Source organism: Lepidochelys kempii, chromosome 2 (assembly GCF_965140285.1).
Source record: "Lepidochelys kempii isolate rLepKem1 chromosome 2, rLepKem1.hap1, whole genome shotgun sequence".
Lineage (NCBI taxonomy): Eukaryota > Metazoa > Chordata > Testudines > Cheloniidae > Lepidochelys > Lepidochelys kempii.
Window position 1 is genome coordinate 271,123,367 of NC_136381.1, and position 24,986 is coordinate 271,148,352.

General features: G+C 57.2%; 1 protein-coding gene across 4 annotated transcripts; it reads right to left on the reverse strand.

Annotated features, from left to right (window-relative positions):
• Positions 1 to 293: 293 nt before the first annotated feature.
• Positions 294 to 24,986, reverse strand: LOC140905767 (uncharacterized). Of its 4 annotated transcripts, XM_073329215.2 has the most exons (8): positions 24,360 to 24,429; positions 20,600 to 20,700; positions 18,953 to 19,066; positions 18,471 to 18,584; positions 17,709 to 17,822; positions 15,560 to 15,661; positions 14,986 to 15,093; positions 294 to 6,942 (listed from the first exon to the last, which is right to left on the reverse strand). In XM_073329215.2, the coding sequence occupies exons 3-8, from the start codon at positions 19,047 to 19,049 to the stop codon at positions 5,558 to 5,560; spliced, it is 1,920 nt and encodes a 639-aa protein (XP_073185316.2). In that variant the 5' UTR covers positions 19,050 to 19,066; positions 20,600 to 20,700; positions 24,360 to 24,429; the 3' UTR covers positions 294 to 5,557. The 4 variants fall into 4 exon arrangements, with proteins under 4 accessions (XP_073185316.2, XP_073185315.2, XP_073185314.2 ...); XM_073329214.2 differs by lacking the exons at positions 20,600 to 20,700; positions 24,360 to 24,429 and adding an exon at positions 24,866 to 24,986; XM_073329213.2 differs by lacking the exon at positions 20,600 to 20,700 and having other exon boundaries at positions 294 to 6,939; positions 24,360 to 24,511.

The window sequence follows — 24,986 nt, forward strand, 5'->3', positions numbered from 1 at the left end:
AAAGGCATGCTGGGAACAAAGCTTCTATAAAAGGGCTACCGGGTGCTAGGGGAAGTTAACAGGAGCCGAGGCAGGAGACTTGCTTTGGTGGTGAAAGAATGCAAATGAAGCACTAATTGCCCAAAGAGGAACGAGTGAGCCGACAATTCCTGCCTTGTCAATGTTGCCTCTGTACCTAGTAACACAACAGAACGAGCGCTGGGGGGCGGGGGGATTCCACTCCAGCAATGGAAACATGAGCAACGAGCAGCACCGTGGTCCCAGGACAAACAGCGCCAAACCAGAGAGGTGGCTTGTTTCATTTCTAACCTTTTATTAGTTTCTAGATTAGGAAAAAGAATGAAAATATAAATACACATGGACCTTGCTCTACAGCAATCTAAGGGCGTCTCTGGAGAAATTCTTACACATCCGGTCCCCAGGGAAGAGCAGGCCCCAGGCCACAGCAATAATAATACTTAGTCTTCTGGCCACGTGCTCTACAGTCTCTTCTAAGCACTGTTCAAACAGCCGGTGATTAGCTACCCTCACAACACCCCTGTGAGGTAGGTGCGGTAAGTATTATTATCCCCATTTTACAGATGGAGGAACTGAGACTGAGAGCTTAAGTCCAGAGCCAGGATTAGACCTCAGGAGCCCTGGATTCCAGGAGTTCCCAAAGGCTAGGCAGCAGTTCTCAAACTATGGGGTGGGCCGCCCAAGGGAGGCACAAGCTGTGAGCTTTTTTTTTGTTTTTTTTAATAAGAGCTGGGGCTGACAGCCCCAGGTGGCTGGGGCTTGTGCAGAAGGGCCGTGCATGCCCGGGAAGTGTGGAGCCACCCAGGCTCGGGCTCTCCCCAATCCCTCCCCAGGAAGCAGCCTGGACTTGGGCTCTCCTTCTCCCCCACCCCCATCCCTCACCTGGAGGTGGTGGGCCTCCGTCTGTCAGCCCCAGGGGGGCGGCAGCAGAAGAAAGGGTGGCACTGGGACGCTAAGTCTGCTGTGAAAAGTCACTTTCCACATTGCCACCCTTACTTCTGTGCTTCAGAGCTGGGTAGCGATATATGTACTTGGGGGGCGGTGGGGAGGGAGGCACAAAGAACCACAGACACAAAGAAGGTGGGCCCAATCAAATAAGTTTGAGAACCACTGCTCTAGGCTACACAACCTCTCAGCACAGTGACCCTATTGTCACAATAAGAATCATCAGAGGGGAAGATTTTTGCATAAGAATAATAAATACCATCAGTGGGCCCTGTCCTGACCCCCACTGGAGCCAAGGGGAATTTTCCCATTTGACACCAGAAAGCCCAGGATTGGAGACCAATAACCAATGGCAGAAGAGTAATTTTACATACAAATACATTTGCAGAATATACACCACACACACCGATTAATTTGCTTTCTATCGCTAGCAAGGTCATGCAGAAGAGGTCAGTGAAGAATTCTGTCCAAACAGCCCAAAAGGAAGTTACAAATAAATGAGTCAATAGGCAACAAAATAACCATATTAGTAAAGAACTAGCCACTCCCTTTATAAATCTGGCAGGTCCAGACCCACAGCTCCTGCCTGGTTTATCATCATCCAACCTCTCTTCAGACTCTGAGTCACAGATGAGATTCTAGCAGCCAAAACTCCTTTAGCGATGGCAGCATCTGCAAAGAGGAGTTTCACCCCTTGCTAACTCGTCCTCAGTTTAGCTGGGTGAATAACTTTGAAGGCATTTGTGGGGTACCCTGAGCTGGGACCAGAGGAAATTCCTTTCACAAGGGAGATGGGAACAAGCTGCTTCCTAGCAAATTATTTCAGAGACTTTAACTATTGGACCCCGGCTCTCAGCACCCGCTAGAAAAGAAGGGTCCTGAAAATATGATTTAGTGAGGGGTGAAATTCACCCTGTGCAGAGGAGCCTGTGACGGGGCAGCAGCCCCTCACTGGCTGGCAAAGGGTTAATAGCAGCCCTTGGAGTGGCTGTGCAGAACCCAGCCAACCAGAGGAAGGCTTAGAAGCAGCCAATCAGGGCCAGGCTGGGTCCTATAAGAAGGGCTGCAGGGCAGCGAGGAGCTCAGTCTCTCCTGGAGCTTGAGGGAGAGGGCCTGGCTGCCCGTAGAGAGAAGTGCGTGCGACAGAGCCGTGCTGGGCAGGGTCGGGGGAGCAAGTGGAGCTCCAGCCCGGCTGGCTCCCAGACCGCGTCCTTGACACAGGGGCCGAGTAGGTGCTGGGGCTATGGAGAAGTGGCCCAGGGAAAGCAGGTAGCGGCAGAGGGGAAGGAGAGGCCATGAGCAGCTGCCAGCGAGAGGGTCCGTGGGTTGGGGCCCAGAGTAGTGGGCAGGCCTGGGCGCCCCCTTTTGCCCCACTGGCCGCTGAGGGAAGTGGCCAGCCAAAGGACTGCAGTTTGCCCCTGAGCAAGGGGCTGGACTAGGCGCTCTAGTCCATTGCGGCGAGAAGCTGGGCAAAGGACTGCGGGCTCCCTGGAAGCGGGGAGACAACGGAGTTGGGGCACAGCCGGAGGGCCGTGCCCTGAAGAGGACGCCACAGTTCGGGAGTCCCAGACAGCGGAGACGGTGGAGAAGCAGTGACGGGAGTGAGACACTACAAGAGGAGGGTGCCCTGCTGGACAGAGCGAATTCCCATAGCAACCGGTAGGAGGCACCGTGGGTGGTGAGCACAACCCGATACAGAGCCAGACCAGGCCTAGACACCACTTCAGCCCTATAGAAATCCCCCTTGTTCTCCTTTCCCCCATGGGGGATTTTGGTCTCCTGGACCAACGCACCAATCATTCCACCCTGACTCCGGCCAGTCCCTTTGGCTGCCATTTTCCCCCAGTCACTCACTTGGCCCAAACCAACGCCCTTCACGCGGTGTCTGTAAATCACAAGTTGATGTGAAATGGCTGGATCGTGAAATGTTCGCATAGCGCCTGCCCCCCGGGCTCCTTTAACAACAGAGGGATTTGGGTTTGGGGGTGGGGGAAGAGTGGACCCAACAGGGGACTCTGTCTCCACATCCCATCCCCTCCTACTTGCTGTGGTTCTCGGTCAGTTCTTCATCCGGAACCTGGCAGACCAACCCCACGGACGCTCCGTTTTCTCAAGCACTCCAGCCCCGAGCCCCTCTCGGCCACGGTGGGAAAAGCACAGCACAGGCCGGAGCAGGGAGAGCCAGGGTGTCTTCGTTCCCGCCCCCAGAAGGTGCCTGGGGCAGGGAGCAGCAGAAGGCAGTGCCCGGATTGCTTGTTCGGACAGTTAGCGGGTGGAGGGAAAGCGCGAGATAAGACGCACTTGGTTGTGAGTAAAGCACTTGACAGAGCATCTCATCAAAACGTACTGTCCCGGCTGACCCAGCGTCAGCAGAGACCATCCCACGGACTGAACGCTAGCTGCAGACGTGTTAGCCAAGAGTAATAACAACAGGCCACGGGACGGAGCTGGGAGCAGGTGCTCAGCGGGTGCCACGGCTGTGTTACTGGGAGCTCCTGATTTATGCCATTTCTTCACGAATCACCTAGCAGAGGCAGTAAGAGCATGTTATTAGGGAAGCAGCATCTGCCCTGCAGAGAGTCAGTGGGAAGGAAAGAATCCAGGAAGCAGGAAACACTGATCGGGACCTGGGGGAAGACAGTGGACAGCAGCAGATTAGACAGGAGCTTCCAGTCCATCCTGGCACCTGAAAAGGCCAATACACAGAGGCTTTGTGTAATGGAGCAAAGGGGTGACAGCCCCCATCTCTCTGCCTTGGGATAACCCCACTGGAGACGGCATGCTGTTCAGGGCTCCTCAGGAGAGCTGGAAAAATACCGATGGCCCGTTCAGAGAACAGCCACAATGTGATCTGGGGGCACAAGGGATTGACTGGTGAGGAATGAGCAAAAGAGACAAGTAGGTCCAGCTTCACTGAGCAGTGACCTGACGGGACCCAATAACAATCCGGGGGAAACACGGGGGCGCGGGCACGGGAGAGAGAATTTTACAGTAATTCAAGGTGGGGATGACTGGACGAAATCAAGGATTAAAGCTGAATGTCAGAAAAAAACTTCCTAAGGGGGAGACGTTTCAGGCTGTGGAACCACCCCCCCAGAGAGGTGACACCCCAGAGTTTGGGACACGTACAGTTAGACGGACCAAGCACTGGAGGGAACAGGCGTGCAGTGCCAGGGAGAAGTACTAGAGTTTATTAGAAGACTTATTAGTTCTTTTCCAAATCTAACAACTAGGATTCTAGGCTATCCACACGGAGAACGACAAATTTTAACGTTAAAATGACCCTTTGCCTAACTACAAACTAGCAACTAAACCCAAGTCCCTTTCACACAAGATGAGAAGTAGTCAGTGTCTATTAGACTGTGCACGGACCTCACAAGGGAGCGAGGGGCGACCCATCGCTGGAGAGGGTTAACAGGCTGGACATATTCCTAGAAAATACAGAGTAGAGCCCGACCCTGCATTGGCTAGGAATGGGCAAAATGACCAATCGGTCTTTTCCAGCTCTAACCAGTCTCTGTCACTGGAGGGTTTTAAGAGCAGGTTGGACAAACACCTGCCAGGGATGGTCTAGATAATACTTAGTCCTGCTGGGAGTGCAGGGGACGGGACTAGACGACCTCCTGAGGTCCCTCCCAGCCCTAGGACTCTGTGAATCTCTGTCAGACCTCTAGGTGGTCTCAGTGAGATGGTCACTTCTCAGGTCAGGGATCAGGCCGTACACAGTTGTGAAGCCCGGCGCACACTCCTGGTGGGTAAATAGTCAGTAAGAGAACAGAGAGGAAAGAGCACTACAGTAATTATTGCTCCAGGGCATTGCACCTGGAGTCCTCAAGTCCACACTCGACTGAGGTTTTCTTTCATTTCCCACACTGTCACCGGCCCGGCTGGAACAGGCGCTGTCCGTCAGGTCTGTCCAGTAGCTCCACTGAGGAGCTGCTGGCATAAGCCATAACTACAGCGCAGTAGCAAAGTCTCGCCCGCCCCCCAGTACCCACGGGGCCTGACCTAACAACACCACACAGCACAGCACCCCCCGCCCTGAGAAACCACTGGTCTTCGCCAGAACTATCCCAATGAGCACGACGCTCCCGTGTTTGCTCCACACAGGAACGGGCAGGAGAGTCCTGCTAGCACCCTCCGCTCCTTTCAGTAGTAAGATGAAGACCCCACATCGGTCAACCCGGGCCATGTCATTCCCAACGCCCTCCAAGCGCTGCTCCATAAGCCAGATCCCTTCCCAGAAATCTCCCGTCCCTCCTGCCAGACGTTCTCTAGCACCTCTGGGGGTTACGTCCAACCCAGCAAATGGGATTAGTACTACAGTGTTGGCATCCTTCAGGGCAAGACTCGGGCCCTTGTTTTCATTGGAATTCGAGCTGCGTTGTGCAGGGAATGTGCAGTTGTGTTTTCCTTAGGGATGCACGGTTGGTTCGTCAGCGCAGGCCTTCAGCCTGGGAGCTCCTTGTGCCAGGGAGCCTGTTATTTCATCAGCACCACGGCATGTCCAAATCCTAAATTACAGCATTGCTCCTCCTCTGCTCCTGCTCAGGGGACGTAGCATGTCTCTAACTCCCTCCTTATGTACACTGCGTTAAGGCTTCCAGAGGCATTTGGCTTGGGGCACAGACAGCAGAAGCGGGTGCATCTGGAGGAAGGGGTTGAACGACTCCCCATCTCCGTAGCAGGACAAGAGTCTCTCCTCCGTGTGGACGGCCTGGTGCACCGTCAGCTCCTTCTTGTGGCTGAAGATCTTCCCACACTCGGTGCAGGGGTAGACCCGCTCCACCGTGTGGGTGAGGTGGTGGGTCCGCAGGTTGCCCTTGTACTTGAAGCTCTTGCCACACTCCACGCAGGTGAAGGGCCGCTCCCCCGTGTGGATCCGCTTGTGCTTCATCAGCGTGGTCTTCAGGTTGAAGGTCTTGCCGCACTCGGCGCAGACGAAGGGGCGCTCCCCGGTGTGGATGCGCTGGTGGGTGATAAGGGTGCCCTTGCGGTTGAAGCTCTTGCCGCACTCGGTGCAGGTGAAGGGCTTCTCCCCGGTGTGGATGCGCTGGTGCTTGATCAGCTCCCCGTTGTGGCTGAAGCACTTGCCGCAGTCGGCGCAGGCGAAGGGCCGCTCCCCGGTGTGGATGCGCTGGTGCCGGGTCAGATCCCCGTTGCGGCTGAAGCTCTTGCCGCACTCGGAGCAGCCAAAGGGCCGGTCCCCGATGTGGATCTTCTGGTGCAGGATGAAGGTCTTCTTGGCGCAGAAGCCCTTGCCGCACTCGGCGCAGACGAAGGGGCGCTCCCCGCGGTGGATCTTCTGGTGGGTGATGAAGTTGGCCTTGCGGTTGAAGCACTTGCCGCACTCGGTGCAGGAGAAGGGCTTCTCCCCGGTGTGGATGCGCTGGTGCAGGATGAAGGTCTGCTTGGAGCAGAAGCTCTTCCCACACACGTTGCATTCGAAGGGCTTCTCGCCCGTGTGGATGCGCTGGTGCCGCATCAGGTCGCCCTTCTGGCTGAAGCTCTTGCCGCACTCGGTGCAGGTGAAGGGCTTCTCGCCCGTGTGCACCCGCAGGTGAGTGATGAGGTTTCCCCGGTGCTGGAAGCTCTTTCCGCACTCGGTGCACGTGAACGGCCGCTCGGCAGCGTGGGCTCGCGGGCGTTTCACCGGCTCGGTGCTGGCGGCCACAGCCCCCCTGCGGTCAGAGGCCGAAAGGGATTTCTGGCTGGGGTTGCTTGTCGGGGCCGTTGGCACCTTTCCCTTGGGCTCAGGGGTTGTCTGCGGCCCCTCCACAGTCACTGTGGGTCTCTGGAGCGCTGTGATGTTTCCCTGGGCGTGTTTCACTTTCCAGTGATTAATGCTGGGTTCTGTCCTGAGCAAGCCTGGGGAAGCAGCCTCTAAGCCTCTCATCAGCAAAGCCCTGTTTGGTTTCACGTCCTCTGGCTCTTCCCCAGGGTGCTTCTGCTCGCTGGCACCCCTGCTCCCATCACCTGCTGGGGAAAAGAGAGAGGCCAGATGTTATTCCGTGTGCCGGGGACGGGGGAATTCCCAGCGTTGAACGCAGAATACAGCTAAGTGCCAGGGCCGAGACGCTCGGTGGCACCCCCGTTTGTACAGAGACGCAGGCTCTAATGCCTTGCACCCTCTGAGCTCGCCGACCGAGAAAGCAGCTGCCCCCAGGCACTGCTCACCGGCGGAAGGTCCCATGGGTGCTGGGCAGCGTTCCCAAGAGCCGTAACTTCCAGAGACACAAGTGGCAGCGAGCGGCACTGACTGTCGGCGGCAGGTGGGCACCTCGCTCCCATTTGTACCTTGGAAAATCAACCTTTCTGAGACGTGCTGGGCTGGGTCACCGCCGCCCGGCATCACCTCCCACAGCCATGAGAACGTCACCGTGGGACAGAGGCAGCAACGGGCAATTTTCTTATTCGTCTTAGGCCGTGTCTGAACCTACACGCTTCTTGCGGTACAGCAGCACGGATACAACTGTGAGCGCGCTCGCGGGGCCGCGGGACGGCCACGGGGGGGGGGAGGGGAGCTCGCGGGGCCGCGGGACACCCGGGGGGGGGGAGAGCTCGCGGGGCCGCGGGACACCCGGGGGGGGGAGGGAGGGGAGAGCTCGCGGGGGCCGCGGGACACCCGGGGGGGGAGGGAGGGAGGGGGGAGCTCGCGGGGCCGCGGGACACCCGGGGGGGGAGGGAGGGAGGGGGGAGCTCGCGGGGCCGCGGGACACCCGGGGGGGGGGAGGGAGGGAGGGAGGGGGGAGCTCGCGGGGCCGCGGGACACCCGGGGGGGGGAGGGAGGGAGGGAGGGAGGGGGGAGCTCGCGGGGCCGCGGGACACCCGGGGGGGGGGAGGGAGGGAGGGAGGGGGGAGCTCGCGGGGCCGCGGGACACCCGGGGGGGGGAGGGAGGGAGGGAGGGGGGAGCTCGCGGGGCCGCGGGACACCCGGGGGGGGGAGGGAGGGAGGGAGGGGGGAGCTCGCGGGGCCGCGGGACACCCGGGGGGGGAGGGAGGGAGGGAGGGGGGAGCTCGCGGGGCCGCGGGACACCCGGGGGGGGGAGGGAGGGAGGGAGGGGGGAGCTCGCGGGGCCGCGGGACACCCGGGGGGGGGAGGGAGGGAGGGAGGGGGGAGCTCGCGGGGCCGCGGGACACCCGGGGGGGGGGAGGGAGGGAGGGAGGGGGGAGCTCGCGGGGCCGCGGGACACCCGGGGGGGGGAGGGAGGGAGGGAGGGGGGAGCTCGCGGGGCCGCGGGACACCCGGGGGGGGGAGGGAGGGAGGGAGGGGGGAGCTCGCGGGGCCGCGGGACACCCGGGGGGGGGAGGGAGGGAGGGAGGGGGGAGCTCGCGGGGCCGCGGGACACCCGGGGGGGGGAGGGAGGGAGGGAGGGGGGAGCTCGCGGGGCCGCGGGACACCCGGGGGGGGGAGGGAGGGAGGGAGGGGGGAGCTCGCGGGGCCGCGGGACACCCGGGGGGGGGAGGGAGGGAGGGAGGGGGGAGCTCGCGGGGCCGCGGGACACCCGGGGGGGGGGAGGGAGGGAGGGGGGAGCTCGCGGGGCCGCGGGACACCCGGGGGGGGGGAGGGAGGGAGGGGAGAGCTCGCGGGGCCGCGGGACACCCGGGGGGGGGGGAGCTCGCGGGGCCGCGGGACACCCGGGGGGGGGGAGGGAGGGGAGAGCTCGCGGGGCCGCGGGACACCCGGGGGGGGAGCTCGCGGGGCTGCGGGACACCCGGGGGGGGGGGGAAGGGAGGGGAGAGCTCGCGGGGCCGCGGGACACCCGGGGGGGGGAGGGAGGGGGGAGCTCGCGGGGCCGCGGGACACCCGGGGGGGGAGGGAGGGGGGAGCTCGCGGGGCCGCGGGACACCCGGGGGGGGAGGGAGGGGGGAGCTCGCGGGGCCGCGGGACACCCGGGGGGGGAGGGAGGGGGGAGCTCGCGGGGCCGCGGGACGCCCACGGGGAGGGGCGGAGAGCTCGCCTGTCGACGTAATGAAAGCAGCTCAGTGGCGGGCGGTAGCGGGAGAGCGTCTCCCACCAGCACAGCACGGTGCAGACTAGCACGTATGCCAGCGAGACTTGTGTCGCTCGGGGGGGGGGCGGGGGGGGGTGTTTTTTCCACACTCCTGAGCGAGACGCGTTTTGCTGCCGTAGCCCCAGTGCCGCCGAGGCCTCACTTCCGTCCCCGTCCCTGCCGCACAACCCAGCACCCCACCGAAGCCAGAGGCAGCTAGAAAGACTCAAAGCGTCAATAAGACAAAAGAGAAACATCGGAGACCCAGGTGTTGCCATTTTTAATGTTTCCAGGCTCCTTTCTAGGCCGAAGATGCCCGGGCAAGGTCAGGGCAGGCTTGGACCTTTGCTGGCTTGTGCGGCACGGACCCTCTCGATCCCCTGAGGCTGCCAGTCAGGAAGGGCCGTACTGGCTCACGCTGCGAGGAGCTGGTGAAGCAATAGAATAATCTCTTCCCCCCCCCCCCCCCCCGCTATCAACAAAACGGCACCTAGGTCTCCCCTGGCTTTACATCCTGCTTGCAGGACTCGCTGCTTTACGAGCTTGGGAAGGAGGCCAGGGAGCCAGCGGAGGGCAGCCCTGTCACCCTCTGACCCGGGAACCCCGCTGGAGGCCAGGCCATCGCACTCGCACGAGGCAGCGGAGGCTGGAGGAATTTCTCTTGGCTTCTCGTGGGTCACAGCCAAGGCCGGCTCCCCCCACCGGGTCAGCATCGCAGCCAAAAGAGGTGCACACAGCCAGAGGCCCTCGGGTAATGTTCACAAGATCTCTCTTGTCGCGAGTCAGAGAGCACTCAGCAGGCACAGACCAGTCCCAGGGCCCGGCTCCGGGAGACCTGCCTCCTGCCTTGACAGGGCAGTTCAGGCCTCCAGACAGCACTGCAGTGAACAGAATGTCGGCTGACGCTTAAAAAGCAATCTCTTAACGCTAGCGTCCCCAGCTAACTGGGGCTTAGCCTCCGGCCCCCTTGCAGAGGGACCGTCTCTCGCTCGCGAGGGCAGAGAGATTTGCAGTTCTGGGCTCCACTGCACCCAGTGGCTACACAGGGTCCATGTGCTAGGAGCCCAGGGATTTGGAGCAATCAAATTTTTGAATTGCTCTGCTCCAGCTCCGCTCCGGCACCGCTCTGCGCTCTGACTCAAATTAATTTTTAACTAAATAAAAAAAGTGCATACTGTCATTTTGAAAAAACATTTTTATTCAGACTTTTAAAACAATTTAAATGTCATCAACAATGATATAAACTAGAATGATTCATGATTCATTCTGTAAAAAATTATTGCAGCAATCAAGTCATCTTTCACAGTCTGCCGCAGATCATTTAAAATTAACTTTAAAGCCGAAAACAGTCGCTCTACACTGGCTTGAGTGTAAACAGACTTCACTTTCAGCCTACCAATGGACTCCATCGCCTCACAATCTTCCCGAACATTTCTCTCAAATAACACTTCCTTACAATTATGAATCACAGAAACTCGCCGGTGTCTTTCTTGTTTATCCAATTCCTTTTCGAAGGCGTCTTCTTCTGAAGAATTGGTGCTTGAATTATCTCCATTTCCCTGTGATGGCTGAAGACGTCTCAGGGATGGACGCTCGAACAAGTTCAGAGTGGAGACAGACGTTTGAGAACAGCCTGCTATTTCTGAAGGATGTGAACTTTCCGAAACCGCAAATTTGACGGTTGAGGACCCCTTTTGTTTTTTTTTTCTTCAACCTCTTTCGCCGAGTTCAAATGTAGCAACAGATTTTGTTTTTCGAGTCGTCGAGCAATATCAAGGAGCCCTTCCTTTGCCTTCGGTATTTCCCTTGAGGTAAGAAGAATCTGATACCATGGGTCAACATAAACTCCAGCAAGGAAATGAATATTGTCAAAAAGCTTCTCTTCGCGTTTCTGCATGGAGGATAGAATTCCTTCTGCAATTTGTCCACCATTTTCTTCCAAGAATTTTGACAAGAGTCAAATTTCTTCCAAGAGTTTTCGCCATTCCTTCATTAAAACTCCTGAGGTTACATCGACGGCTTGAAGGTTCACGGTTGTTTGGTTTGGCTTTGCCAAGAGGTCTCGCAGGTTCTTCACTTCGTCCCATTCAGCTTTTGTTAACTTGAGTTCTCTTGTTCCAGCAGCAGCCGCCACTTGTTCACAGTAAGATTGAAAAACGAGAAGCCGATCAATTATCGCAAATGTTGAACCCCAGTGAGTCACAGTATCCAATGATTGAGTTACCCCATGTAGATCAAGCAGAACACTTTGAATAGTTGGGGTTCATAGTTTGACAACAACTTGTCGAATTTTTGCCAGAAATTTCTTTGCATGTTGTTTGTTCAGTCCATCCCAGATTGCCAACTGAAGAGTGTGAATACCACACCTCATCAGTTGGACTTTTGAGTCGTCCTCATGAAGCCATGTTGGAAGTATGAGGCTAGGGTCATTAACCCATTGCGCAGCAGCATCCATGTTGAGTTCAATTTCATCCATTCCTTTAGTGCCTTCATCAGGCAAAATAGCTTCAGTTCTGTCCACATCCCTGGTCTCAGAGGTAGAGATGGTTTCATTGTCCTCGCTGAAATTTTTGACGGCACACGTCATGTTTGCTGCATTGTCAACGCAGATGCTCAGCACTTGCATTTCACTGATCTCCAATTTTTCTAAAATAGCTTTTACTTGACTTTTCATGTACGAAGAATTGTGATGCCCTTCAGTGTCGATTATGTTCAAGGTTTTTACCACAGCTTTATCTTTTCCTTCTTCATAGTACTGAGCACTGATTGGAAGGAAATGTCTGTTTCCATGGGTTGCCACATCTATTTTCAGGTAGCACAATTTTTGCTCCAAAGCTTTCTTGAGCTCTTTGCGACCAGACTCAGCTGTGCTGACAACTAAACGACGAACCGCATCGTGCCCCGTCAAAACGCCAAGCTGCCAACCCATTTCATCTGTAATTTTTTGGAATCCTTTGTTCTTTAGCCTGAAGGTAGTGAGCAGTGTTGAACTCAAGCAAACCATTTCCATCAGCCCTTCATGGAAAGTATTGGCATCCATGACGACTGTAACCTTTGAGGACTTCAAATATGAGTCAAGTTTTGTTTGCTCAATTTTGGGTTTCTTTTCAGATGAAGCTCCGAAAAAATCTTTTCTCCAGGAGTTTTCAAAGAGCCAGATGAACGTTGTTTCGCCGCATCAGCTTTCTGTTTTGCCTCATCTTCCTGGTCCTTTTTTGTAACCAGAGCCGCATAGTTTTCAGGATGGTTACGTTTTACATGCCGCCAAAGGTTGAAACTTTTCACGGCACTTGCCTCACTTGTCTTGAAGCTACATGGTTTGAGCTCGCCATTTACTTCCTTTTCCACCTTGCATGTTGCTGATTTCTTCTTTGCTTTTCGCAAAAGCCCAGATTTGGGGTTTTCAAATTCAAAAGTAAAGACGTTGTTGAGAACCTTTTCCGTAAATCGGCTATCAATCATGGGGGGCAGATTTGATTTTTTTGTTGAAGCCCTGGCCAAATCTTCTTGGGCTGCTACCGCAGCCAAAGGTTTCTTGTTACGATCTTCGAAAAGCAATGAACAAAAGCATTACACTTTTTTATAATGTACCTGCTTGTGATATCTTAACCACTTAAGGTACTTTGAATTTATTTTGGATTTTCTGGACAAAAATGATCGCATTTTCTTTTTTACACAAAATTATTAAAGTATATTTTAATATTTTAACACGTTTCTCGCAGTTCTAATGAAGTATTTTTAATATACATAATTAATTAAAATTTTTATTTATAAATTGCAAGTTAGTTTTTCTTATGAAATTTGCGGTAAAAATATTTGAAATATTTTCCAAGTTTTTAATTAATATCTCAAAAACACTTTAATACAGATATAGCCATGAAATGTGGTACGTGCCGTAGCATTAGTGTGTGCTATCGTTCTTCTACAACATTCATTGCTGGGAAGTAATGAGGCTACATGTTACAAGGCTGAAAATAAACTTTAACGGGAAACAGATTTCGGAGTAGTAGCCGTGTTAGTCTGCATTCACAAAAAGAAAAGGAGTACTTGTGGCACCTTAGAGACTAACCAATTTATTTGAGCATGAGCTTTCGTGAGCTACAGTTCACTTCATCGGATGCATACTGTGGAAAATACAGCGTCCGATGAAGTGAGCTGTAGCTCACGAAAGCTTATGCTCAAATAAATTGGTTAGTCTCTGAGGTGCCACAAGTCGTCCTCTTCTTTTAACAGGAAAGCGGATTCAAATTTAAAGCACAGTCCTTTTTGTAAAGAGAGGAAATTTTTGGAAATATGTTTTTGCTTCATCAGCCTGAATAGATTATACAAGAGAGAGCAAATAACAGGTTCTATCTTGTATAATGTTTCCAGCCTGATGAAGGAAAAACATTTCCAAAAATTTCCTCTCTTTACTAAAAGGACGGTGCTTGCAATTTGAATCCGCTTTCCCGTTAAAGTGGATTTCCAGCATTCTATCATACAACAGCATTCAAATAAAATTATTTAAACTACAGGCATCATGAACTGGGGGGACTGGGCCAATTTTATTTAATATTTTATTAAATCTTCGACTATTTAACAGATACGAACCTGGAATATGATTTAATGCTAAAACATGCATTGAAACGGTACTCAATTTATTTTGTTTAATTAAAATTTTTAAACAGTTTTCTCAAACGGTTAATCTGCTTAGAATGATACAAACAATTTTATTATTACTTATTTTTCAACTTTGGAAACATACATTTTCAACGTAATAATAAATAATAACCAAAAATTATTAACATATTCTGGAACATAATATTACCACTCGTAGCCAGGGGCAGTCGATGACAAGCCTTTCTTGAAATATGAAATAAAAATGACCAAATGCCAGTTCGGGACACCTATGGTTTAAATGATTTTGGATAATGTAATATGGTAGCACATACTAACACTAAGACACAGACATAATTTCATTACTTTATATTAAAGCATTTTTGAGATATTAATCAGAAATTAACTTTTCATCACCTCCTTGAAGGGACTATAGCTCCCTTAGGAAGAATTTTAGGACACTAGCACAGAAATGTTCACAGAAATGTTTTTTCTTAAAATGACCTAAGGATTCACCCCCGAAGTTGTGCTGGACATTTTCCAATCACTCTGGATATATCACAAAACTCACTCCTAATTTATGCAAAAATGTTTATTGTATATTTATATGCCTGCTGCACACGACTTTTTCAGTAAATTTAAAATTACAAACGCTACCAAAAGACCGTTGAACAGATGACATATAAAATAAGTCCGCCAGAGTGATACGGTAGCACGTACAAATGTACCGGTAATGGGAGCCCGTGTGAGAAATGAGTTCAAGTGGTTAACATCTCTTGCAATATCTAAATATATCAATAAACAGAAACATTTTTTTTGCAATATACCTGTTTGCGATATCTTAAATGTTGCGTCGTGTCACACTTTTCCGTAATCGCAGCACTCAGCGCGTCTCGTTGATCAACCCTTACAAAAGAAGTATCAACACACACTAATCTACGCGAGTACGTACTCGCCTAACCTTGGCACAAGGGTGGGAGCAGTCTGCAGTGTTGCCGGATGTCTGATAACTATCTCCAAAAAACTTGGTAATTTTGTATCCGTACATTAAATCTTGATTTCGGCCGACGTGAGAAGAACTGTGACATATTACGTAAAGTGGTAACGGAGATGTTAATATCAATTGTTTTACAATCTGAAACTTTTTGGCACCTTCAGGACTTTCTTGCTAAATATCACTCATTTTGGAGTGAAAATGAAAAAAACAAACTGGAGCAGTGGAGCAGTCAAGATTTTCTGTGCCCCGGCTCCGCTCCCGCTCCAGGCAAAAACCTGCAGCTCCACTGCTCCGCGCTCCAGCTCCGAGCTCCGCCCCAAAGCCCCGCAAGAGCCGGCACAATACAGCCAGCCTGGCTCACTAATTTCATACAGGGCCTCCCTGAGTTTCCAGCTCTCCCTGTCCCTCTTGTCCAGGGGGCTCAGCATGGCTCACCTGGGCTGGGGTAGCCAGGAATTCCACCTTCACTCAGGCCCTGGGGATACCCAATGGCTGACTCATCGTCTGGCTCCACTTTCACGATAAGCTCTGGGTTTGCGTCACCTGTTCACAGGAAAGAAAAAGCCTCACCCAGTGTTTCCTGTGGTCACTCAGGGCTGGGGAGGGAGACCTTGCAAAGTAGCTTTAAATTGGCTTTTGATTGCCCCTGGGAACGCTGGCTGCGGTGTGTCTGTCTGTGTGTCATTCTGCAGTCTGTGGCAGACACAGCAAGAGGCCTCAGATCTCCTGTCCCTGCCTGTGAATATATCCACAGGGCCCCCTGTCCTGTCCTCCTCCCACTGACTACAGTCTGCCCCCAATCCCTCACACGCACCCCTGGCAGTAGGGTGCCCCAGCTTCTGGCGACTCCTGTAGGCGAACCAGGAAGCCAGACACGAGCTGTGTGTGCCAGGATCTGGCACAGCCAGGGGCCCACCTTGAGGAATCTACAGGCGGGTCCCTGAGTTTCCAGCTCTTCCCCTCACACCTGCCCCCGGAGACCGTCCCGGTGGATTCCAGCACCACTCACAGAAGGGGTCGTCGGGACCGTCTCCTTCACAGTAATGCTGGCCACACTCGCCGTAGGAGTCGTCCTCGGGCTCCGTTTTGATGATGATCTCTGCTTTGATACCTGCGGAAAGCAAAGCACGTTGCACGTTCCCTACGCCCACGGCACGGCTGCGAGGGAGAGACTAGCTCCAGGGCAGCGTTCGGATCCCGCTGCGCTGTTCTCCCGTGGTCAGCGGCGTTCATTCCTAGGGAGCTCTTCCCCACAGCGCATTCATCCCTCAGGCATGCCAGGGAGGTCTTATCCCCGGTTAGCCGGCAGGGAGCTGAAGCACCAAGGGACCTGTCACCAGACAGAACCCAGATCCCCTAACCCCCGGCCACCCTGCCGGGGCCAGTTACACTCGGGGTGGGGCAGGGCAGTGGGGGAAACGCGGCCACCTGTTCATCGTGTCACTTCCTGGCAGGGATTCAGCCAGTGCCCATGGCGCCCAGGGACCTGCTGCCCCCCAACGCCCCCCTCGTCGGTTTGCTGCTGCGCTGCAGGAGCCAGCCCCAGGCCCAACGCCCGGCCAGCGCGCTCGCGCCGTGGGGACACAAGGAGACTCCTCGGCATCCTCCCATTGCGAGGCCAGAGACGCCCAGCGGCACTGATTCGGGCAGCCGCAGGCTGCAGTCCACTGTGCCCGCTGCCCCAGGCAGAGTCACCCAGCTGGCCCATTGCTGCCATGCAGGGAGCCAGACCGGCTCCAGCTAAAGCCGCCCTCAGCACCGGGGCAGGCCGACCCCATTGCCCAGCCGGCTCAGTGGGGGCCACCCTGCACGCCCTGGGGGGGGGGTAGGGCCAGTGGGACGGGGCTAACTAGGCTCCCGGGCAGAGCTGGCTCACCCACACTGCGAGAGGGGGAAGTGCCTGTGGTTCTAAGCCTTCTCTGAAGACATTGCCCAACTCCTAACCGCCTGATCCCCTCCCTGCAGCCCTTCCCCGTGCTGGTCTCCTCAGCTCCTCCCTGGATCCAGACTGTGAGCACTGGAGGGCAGGGCCTGGCCTGGCCTGGTTGGGAGGTGTCTGCACCTCCTGTTCCAGGGCGGGTGTAGGGGGGCCGGGCGCAGCCAGCCCTGATCAGCCTTTCGCCGGGGTGGGCCCTGGCGCAGAGACAGCCCTGGAGGACGGAGCAGACAATCTCCAGCGTAAGGACAATAAAACGCTGCTCTTGGTGGTCGTCTTCATTGGCTTCTGGCCACTGGGGCTGCGACCATCCCCTGTGGGGAGGCTGCCCTCCAGGGGCTGGCTCGTTCCCCGGAGCATGGGGCAGGACCAGCGAGTGGTTAAGGCCCTGCTCTGGGTCCCACAGAGGTCTCTCATACAAGGCTCCGGGGGTCCCCTTGCCTCTCCCAGCTATTCGACGTGTACAGCGGCCGGGGAGGGAGGCACAGACGATACGGAGCCCTGGGCTGTGGGGCAGCAGAACGCTGAGTGGGGCTGGCCACACATTCTGCAGGGCCCTGGGCACAGACACTTGCTGGGTCCAATCACGCTGCCCCGCATGGCCAGTCCCCCCCAGCTCTGTGCATCCATTGCTCCCCACGCATGGGGCCCCTCGGCTGTGGCGTGCGTCCAGCCCCGCACGCTCCTGTGTGTGAGGCTCTGGGCACACCTCCGCCAGGAGCCGGGAAGCCGGAAGGAGACACCCACGCACAGCCATCCACGCGGGAGGGGAGCCGATCCCTGCGGCAGCCCATCTCCACAGGAACAGGAGGGGAGCTCGCGTGGGGAGCTGCTGAGGAGGCTCGGCAGGGGAGCTCGGGGGGGGGGGGGGGGGGGGGCATGTCCCCTGTGCATACCTCCACCCAGCTGACAACGTGGGGGGAGCAGGAGGAGCTAGCTGGGACACTGCAGGGGCGCCCGAGTCACCGTCTGCCTGGGGAACGCCCCGCACACGGCCAGACCCAGCTACTAAGCGGAGGGGTCTGTCCCTCCCCCACTGCAGGGGAAGCCACGCTCACAAGGCTGGGGGACTCACACGGCTTCTGGATCCACTGTGTCCAGGGCCAGCAAAGGCTCCTGCCCCAGGAGCCTGACTCCAGGGGTTCACACAGGTCCCCTCTGAGTTTCCGGCTCGCCCCAGCCCCCTTCCTTGAGCTGGCCTGGGGCGGTTAGCATCACTCACCAGTGCTGGGGTAGCCAGGGAGGTCTCGGTCGCCCAGGCCCTGGGGATACCCCACATATGACTCGTCGTCTGGCTCCACTTTCACCACAATCTCCTGCTTCACGTCAGGCCAGCCTGTGCCCGGGAGGGGAACAGAGAGAGAAGGGAAGAAGGAATAACGTCCCGGGTCCGTGGGACAGTCCTGGGCTGAGCTAACCCTTGGAGACTCTGAACTGAACAGGCCCCGGCTGGGGAACCTGGACTGGGACTTTGGGGCTCTTGCATGTGAAATATTTTGTGCCCATCCTTTCCTGGCCCAGGGCAGACAAGAGAGAACGCACCAGACCCGCTGCTCGAGGCATCCCTGTGCTGTGGGCTCAGACCCACTCCCTGGGGATGGGCCCACGTCCCACGGCCGTGCTCCTCAAGGGGGGCTCATGCCTTGCTCTGGGAAGAAGGGTCCTGGCTGCACATGAGCGCAGGGACCACGCTGCTGCTTGATGAGCCCCTAGGTCTGGTCAACACGTCTAGTCCCAGTTAGTCCCAGCTTCCCTTCTGTGGCAAAGGCTACGGTGCTGGAAGCAACCCTGCAGCTCCAAGCACACCCGGCTTTGATCAACTTTTGGTACAGCTCAGTCCGTCTTGGGCCATTCCATGGTCAGAAACAGCTGGCAGGACACAGGCAGCCCGACTGTAGGAGTTTATAAGGGTTCCCCCGAGATCCTAGCTCTTCCTGGCCTCCCTTTGCCTGACCAACTCCAGGCGGAATTTAGCAGCACTCACCTGTGCTGGGGGCCTGGCGAATTCCTCTCTCTCCCTGCTCTGGGGGCGCCCCCGCGCACGGCTCCTCTTCCTGCTCCGTTTTAATAAACACCTTGGGGCTGATGTCAGCAGAACCTGCAAGGACCGAGAGTCACAGTCTGGTTCCCGGGGCACCGACAGGCTAGCAGATACTTTTCAACCTATTTAGCTCATCCCAGAGCAGGTTCAGAGGTGACTCCACCGTGCTCTCCAAGTACCTGCCTGGGCAGAGGATCTCTGTCCTGTGGGAGCCGGCAGGACAACACACGGGGGCTGGAAGCTGAAGTTAGAAACATTCCAGCTGGAAAGAAGATGCAACGTGTGAGCGCTGCGGGGCGGGGGATGGACTGTTCATTGGCACAGCCTCCCCGGGGGCGGGTGGACTCTCCATAGCGTGGAGTCTGTAAAGCAAGACCGGCCGGTTTCCTGCTGAGCAGTCCTGGGGGGCTCAAAGCACCACTCACCCGTGCCGCACGTGTCCGGCATTCCCCTCTCTCTCATTTCCCTGCGATCGCCCACATGCAGCTTGTCCCCTCGCTCCATCTGAGACCGGCTTTCCATGTCAATGCGCCCGGAGCCTGCCCAAGGGAAAGACGAGTCACGCTCTGGGCCTCCCCGGGTCACCCAGGGCATGATCCACAACCCAATTCCCAGGCAGCATCTGCCTTTAACCAGAGACACGTTTCCTCCACGGGCCACAGGCTCAGGCCAGGCAGTGAAGACAAGGGGCACATTTGCAGTGTGAGGATTCGAACTCCCCACCCATTGGGGTCCCAGTAACCCAGGGCCGTGTGCTCTCCAGTCTCTCCCCCGCCCACACCCACAACCTGTGCTGTGCTCAATCCTCTCTAGTCACTACCTTCCCCCTCCCCGTTCTGTTCCTTCCCCTGCCCCCTCCTCCCCGGCACCACACGAGCTCCCTCTTCAAATCCCAGCACCCCCACTGGAACTGGCCACTTAGAGGGAGGTCAGGAAGAGCCAGTTATAACAGCCAGGGCTGCAGACGTGGGCAGGGATTTGGAGAGGGCTGCAGACCTCCTCCTCTCCGTGGCAGGAGCCAGCCTCTAGCTAATGGGGGCAGAGGGAACTGCCCCAGGGCAGGTTATCCCATCGCTGCCCCCTGCAGAGTTCTTGCCCCTTCCTTTGAAACGACTGGCCACAGTCAGAGCCAGCAGTACAGGGCCCGCGGGCCTGACCCAGCGAGACAGTTCCCCGAACACACGGCACACAGCCAGCGATTCCCACCGCCGAGCTCCCTGGGGCACCGGCCGTGCCATGCATGCATTCAGAACGAGAGCCAGGAGACAAACCAGAAACACCCGAGCTCTTTGTTAGTGATCAACTCCCTGGGGCATTTCCCTGTCTCCTGACACGCCCTTGTGAGCCACTCCTCACCGCGTCATCCCTCCAGAGGAGACTGGCTCCTCAGGGCACGGGATGCTGACTGTCCATCTGCCTGCAGAGACCTTGTCCGCACGGCCCCACGGGAACACTTGCACTCTACTGGTCCCTTCCCACACTTGCATCTCAAAGGCCCCTTTGTGTTATTTCTCGCTGGTTTTCCAACCCCTCCCAGTTCAGCATCCGCGAAGGTAGCCCACGCCGCGTTCACCCTCCCCCTACAGTCCCTCACAGAGACGTTAAATAAATCCAGGTGCACCGTCAATCTCAGAGACACCCCCAGCAGGGCACGGTACTGCCTGTCCCTGTCCTTCACTTATGGTCCCGCCGCCAGCCTAAGCCAGAACTATGGCCAACCAATGGCTGCCACCCTGTGTCGTCGCTCTGCTGCGGACACCGGGCCAGACACCGGTGAGCTCTGACTGCTTCGCGCCAGCCAGTGAGCAAAGCGGAAGGAACATGAGAAGAACCCGGGTGTCAGCCAAGAGAACAGGGCCTAGAGCTCGCAGACCGATACACCCATCAGGCTGCACCGGGAGCTGTAAGATCCGTGCGCCCCAATAACCGCCCTTGCCGACTCGTGGCAATAACTCTTATTGGGAGAGGCCAGCAGGACAGGGGTGGTGAGTAACAGGATGAAGCCAGATTTCTAGAGCCTCGATTCATGGCTAGCAATGGAGATGTCAGAAAGCCATCAGATACAACAGCACCTAGACAGACGGTCCCCAAAGCGGTGTGCTCTTCTCCCGTCTCCTCAGACGGCTGGTCTCCCTAAAACAGCCTCAAGATTTTCAATATCACATATTTGAACCTGGGGAAGAAATGACGTGGGAAAAGGGTTTTAATTTTTATTTTCCTTGCACCGTTTCTATGCCCAGTAAAGTCTCTCCATGGGGTGTCCTCCTGGAATATCACCAGCCGCCTCTCGGGGGTGGGTCGAGGGGGGGCAGCTTTCTGCCTTTAACCTACCACCCAACATAAACAAGAGGCAGCCACTTCCCAGAGACACAGAGCCAAGGTGTGCACACATCCCAGTGCCGGCTTGGCTTCACTGCTTTTATTACACAGGAGCACCGGAACAGCTGCCTAGTAAAAAATACAAGACAGAGAAATCTAGCCAGGGGGTGATGGGCCAAATTCTGTGCTGAGCATCGCACACCTGGCAGGCTTGTTGGAATCAGGGGTGGAAGTCAAGACAGGATTTTGCCCTGTGGTTGGAGGGGAACGGAGCACCCTGGTTTATACCACATGCTGGTTTGTTTTCTCATAGGAGGCCGGTTGCTCTTGGTGGCCAATCTCACAGGTTCGCCAGGCCTTCTCCTCAATTCCAGGCGCACCCAACTCTCCCAGCAAAACCAGGGAGGCAGGAGTAGGCCTCCAGCTGGTAAATGCAGCAGGTGAGGGACACACACTCTAACTGGGAGGTTAAAATTAGTCCTGATCTGAAGCCAAGTGGAGCATTTCACAGATTCCAGCCAGTCTTATCGCTACCCAGCGAAACCACGAGCTTGTCTCTCTCCTGCCTCCCGTCCAGTAAAGCTCCGGCTGCCATTCTGCTAACTCTGCCCACTCCTCTGGGGAAAAACAGACAGTGACGTCCTCAGACATATCTGCACCCCGCTCACCGCTCGGGAAAGCTCCAGCTTTTGCTTATTTCTGATGAGTGTTTACACGGCACCAGAGGCGGGAGCTAGGAGCTTTGCAGACACATCGATCCAGTGACTGTCCTGCCCCGGGAGCTTGCAACGTAAGGGCTGGATTCTGCTCACCCCCCTCCCCACGGACGCCACGGCTGCAGTGTCGTTTGCATGGAGAGAGATGCGCATCTATGAATTCAGAGTTTGCCTGGTTGTTGTTCCTTCCCCTCCATTTTCTTTAATCTCCTTCCTCTGAAGCACTGGGGTGGCCAGGGCTACAGACGGGATGTTGGGGGTGGGCCAGGGCGCTAAGGGGACCCCGAGCGTTCTCGCTCTCACGTGCTGGGCTGGCTGGTTCATGCCCACATTTTCGGGGGTTAACTCATCGCCATGTGTGGGGTGGGGAAGAATTTCCCCCCCTGCTCGGATTGTCAGTCACCTGGGGGGAGGGGGCGCGTTGCCGTCTTCTGCAGCCTGTGGGTGCCGGTCCCTTGCCAGGATTATTGGGGTGTCTCTCACTTCAGCCTTTCCCTGACAAGCACTGGGGCCCCTCGGTCCCTCCGACCCTCCTGTGCTCTAGTCTCCTGTGGGCTGCCAAGCTCTGGTCTGATCTCGCCGTTGGGGTCAGTGGGCGGGTGCTGGGGGGCGCTGCTGGCCTGTGCTATGCGAAAGATCAGACCAGACGCTCGGGTTGTCTCTTCCAGCTTTAAATTCTGTGATTCTGTGACTCCAAAGGGTCTATGGCTGCTCTCCACCACTGCCTTGCTCCTGGGCACACCCCACATTTTAACACCTCCATTTTTAAAAACAAATCTCAAGAAAAAGGGGCATTGCAGCACCATGTCAGTACCGGTTAGCACAGGCCATTAGGACATTGTTATTCACTTCGTAGTGTCTGGTGCAGGGGGCTCTGCAAAACAAGGACCCGGTCCCTGCACCAGATGGCTCATTCCCTAGGACCCCGCTACCGCAACCCCTTGGGAGCAGCCGACCTCTGGGCCCCCACGGAGCCCCACGCGAGGCCAGTGTAGGGCCAGAAACAGACGAACAGAGCAGGGGAGCAAGAGGACAGGGTAGCACTGACATGGGAACGTTTTGCACACTTGGCGGTCGTCTCCGGCCTTGTTTAAACCCCCGTGTGAGACAACCCCTGAGAGCCGAAGTCGGAGACGTCACCGTCTACACGACGGGCAAACGGCACTGGTGCGAACAGCAGTGGGTAGTGTTTGTTTGGGCTGGTGCAGGTGGCTGTAATCCCCAGTGTAAACACTCACACAGCTTGGCACCTGCCCAGCCATCACATGGCCTCTCTCTGCGGTGCTCTCCCCTAAGGGCCCCAGGGCTGCCACCTCTCGAGAGTCCATCACGAGCCTCGTGATCTTTGCCGTGTTTGTTTAAAGCCCCAGCTGCCAGAGTCAAGAGACTGTGGGAGAATCCCCGCTTCCATGGATTGTGGAGAAAAGCCCGACAATGGGAAGCAAAGACACCATAAAGGCTAGGAACCAAATCAAACAAACCCAAGGTTTAAAAGATGCTCAGGGCTTTTAAGCCAGTCCCATGATCCTTTGCAGCCTGACTCATGATGTTTGATCACATGAGGCTGCTGGCAGTATGGCCTCCCCCCTCCATTTATCATCATCCCTCACGGCTTATGTCAAATCTAGACCCAAACCTTCTTTATCTCCTTCACACCAATGACTGGCCTGCGGAACAGAGCCAGGGCTGGACCGGTCTGAGCCAGGCCACAGCCCGGCAGGACAGGGAAGCAGACATGGAAGGATTTCCAGTGCAAGAGAGACTATTATTGTCACATGCCCTTCTTGCCGTCTCCTCTTCTACCCTCTCCACCTGACAGATTAGGGTGCCTGGAGGCGACAGGGGAGGTCAGGGCGGGAGGATAAAGCCCCAATCCGGCAACTGGATCCCCGCCAGCAGATCCAATTGCAGGATCAGGGCCCAGGCTGCCCAGTGAAGGACCAGGGCCAGATCCGCAGCTGGTGTCAATCCAGGGAGCCCGGCTGCCATGGATGGAGTTGGTCCGATTTCCACCGGCGGAGGATTCCTGGCCCGTCCCCGTTTGCCCCCATTCTCAGCTACAGTTAAACACAAATCACCTTTTCCCCCTCTCCAAAAATCCCTTCCTGGGGGACCCGGCCAAGGAGCCGGCGCCTGGCGGGCGGTCCCGGGGGATGCGGGCGGGTGGCGCGGGGATGGTGAACAAGGGAAGCGCCGGTAGCAGCTGGGGGCGGGGGGAAGCCGGGGGACCCCCACGCGGCCCAGCCACTGTGCCCCGGGCTGAGCCTTGTCCTGGCCCCCGCCCAGCCCATGCACGCCCCGTGCGGGCCAGGGGCGAGTGGAGCAAAACGTGCCCCCGCCAGGAAGGGCTCTGCGGCCGGGGTGGGGCGCGGGCGGCGAGGATCCAGGTCCCCCGCCCCCGGCCAAACCCACGGCACTTGCAAGCCTCGGGGGGAGCAGGCGAGGGGCCCATTTGCTAGGGGGAGAGCTGACTCCGCCCCACGGATCCCCGAGCAGCCCCCCCCCCGGGAGAGCGGATCCCTGCGCGCAGCAGCCCCCCCCCCGGGAGCGCGGATCCCTGCGCGCAGCAGCCCCCCCCGGGAGCGCGGATCCCTGCGCGCAGCCCCCCCCCCCGGGAGCGCGGATCCCTGCGCGGAGCCTCCTGGGCAGCCCCCCCCGGGAGCGCGGATCCCTGCGCGCAGCCTCCTGGGCAGCCCCCCCCGGGAGCGCGGATCCCTGCGCGCAGCCCCCAGGCAGGTCCCGGCCGGGCTCCCCGAGGCGCGCCCCGCGCAGGGAGCGGGCAGCCCGCTGCACTCACCCGTGGCGCGCTGCGCCCCGGCTGCGCCCGGCTCCCCTATGGCCGCCGACTCGGGAACTTCCCCAGCCCGATCGGCCGTCGCCGGGGGCAGAGACAAAGGGCTCCGCGCCCGCTGCATCCTGGGAGCCGTAGTCCGCGCGTAGAGACGCGCGGGGCCGGCGCGCAAGGGGGGCGCAGGACGCGCGCACCTCGCCAGGGCGCGGGGCCAGGGCGCAGGGTTCCCCGCGCAGCGCCGGGCCGGGGACGCTGTGAGCCCGGCCGCGGGGGACACGGGTTCGCCCGGGCTGGGGCCGGGAGGAAAACTACAGCTCCCAGCAGCCGCGGGCGGCGCCGAGCCTCCGGCTCCGGTTTGGCACCGGAGTCTGCACCCCGCTCCGGTCCCGGGATCTCCCGTGTCCGGCCTGCGCTGCGGGACCGAGAGGCAGCCGAGCCGGCCCCGACCTCTGCACCCCCCCGCCCCGCTGAGCCCAGACTCTCCAAACCGGATTAGCTGGTGCAGAAATAACCTGGTGTGAACAGGCGGTGCCCGGTGGAAGGCAGGGCAGGGTCGCTGCGCCCAGGGCCCACTCTGGCCCGCCCGTCTCCTGGGGCTGGCTGGATTTTCGGGCACATGACTCAGTGGCCCCT

Excerpts from the sequence above, each read along its gene's own strand:
- LOC140905767 (XM_073329212.2), bottom strand. The coding sequence starts at position 24,477 with ATGCAGCGGGCGCGGAGCCCTTTGTCTCTGCCCCCGGCGACGGCCGAT. Across the intron at positions 15,662-17,708 it reads CCCTGGCTACCCCAGCACTG|GTATCAAAGCAGAGATCATC; the intron begins GTGAGTGATGCT and ends TGCTTTCCGCAG. Across the intron at positions 15,094-15,559 it reads CGGTCCCGACGACCCCTTCT|GTGACGCAAACCCAGAGCTT; the intron begins GTGAGTGGTGCT and ends TCCTGTGAACAG.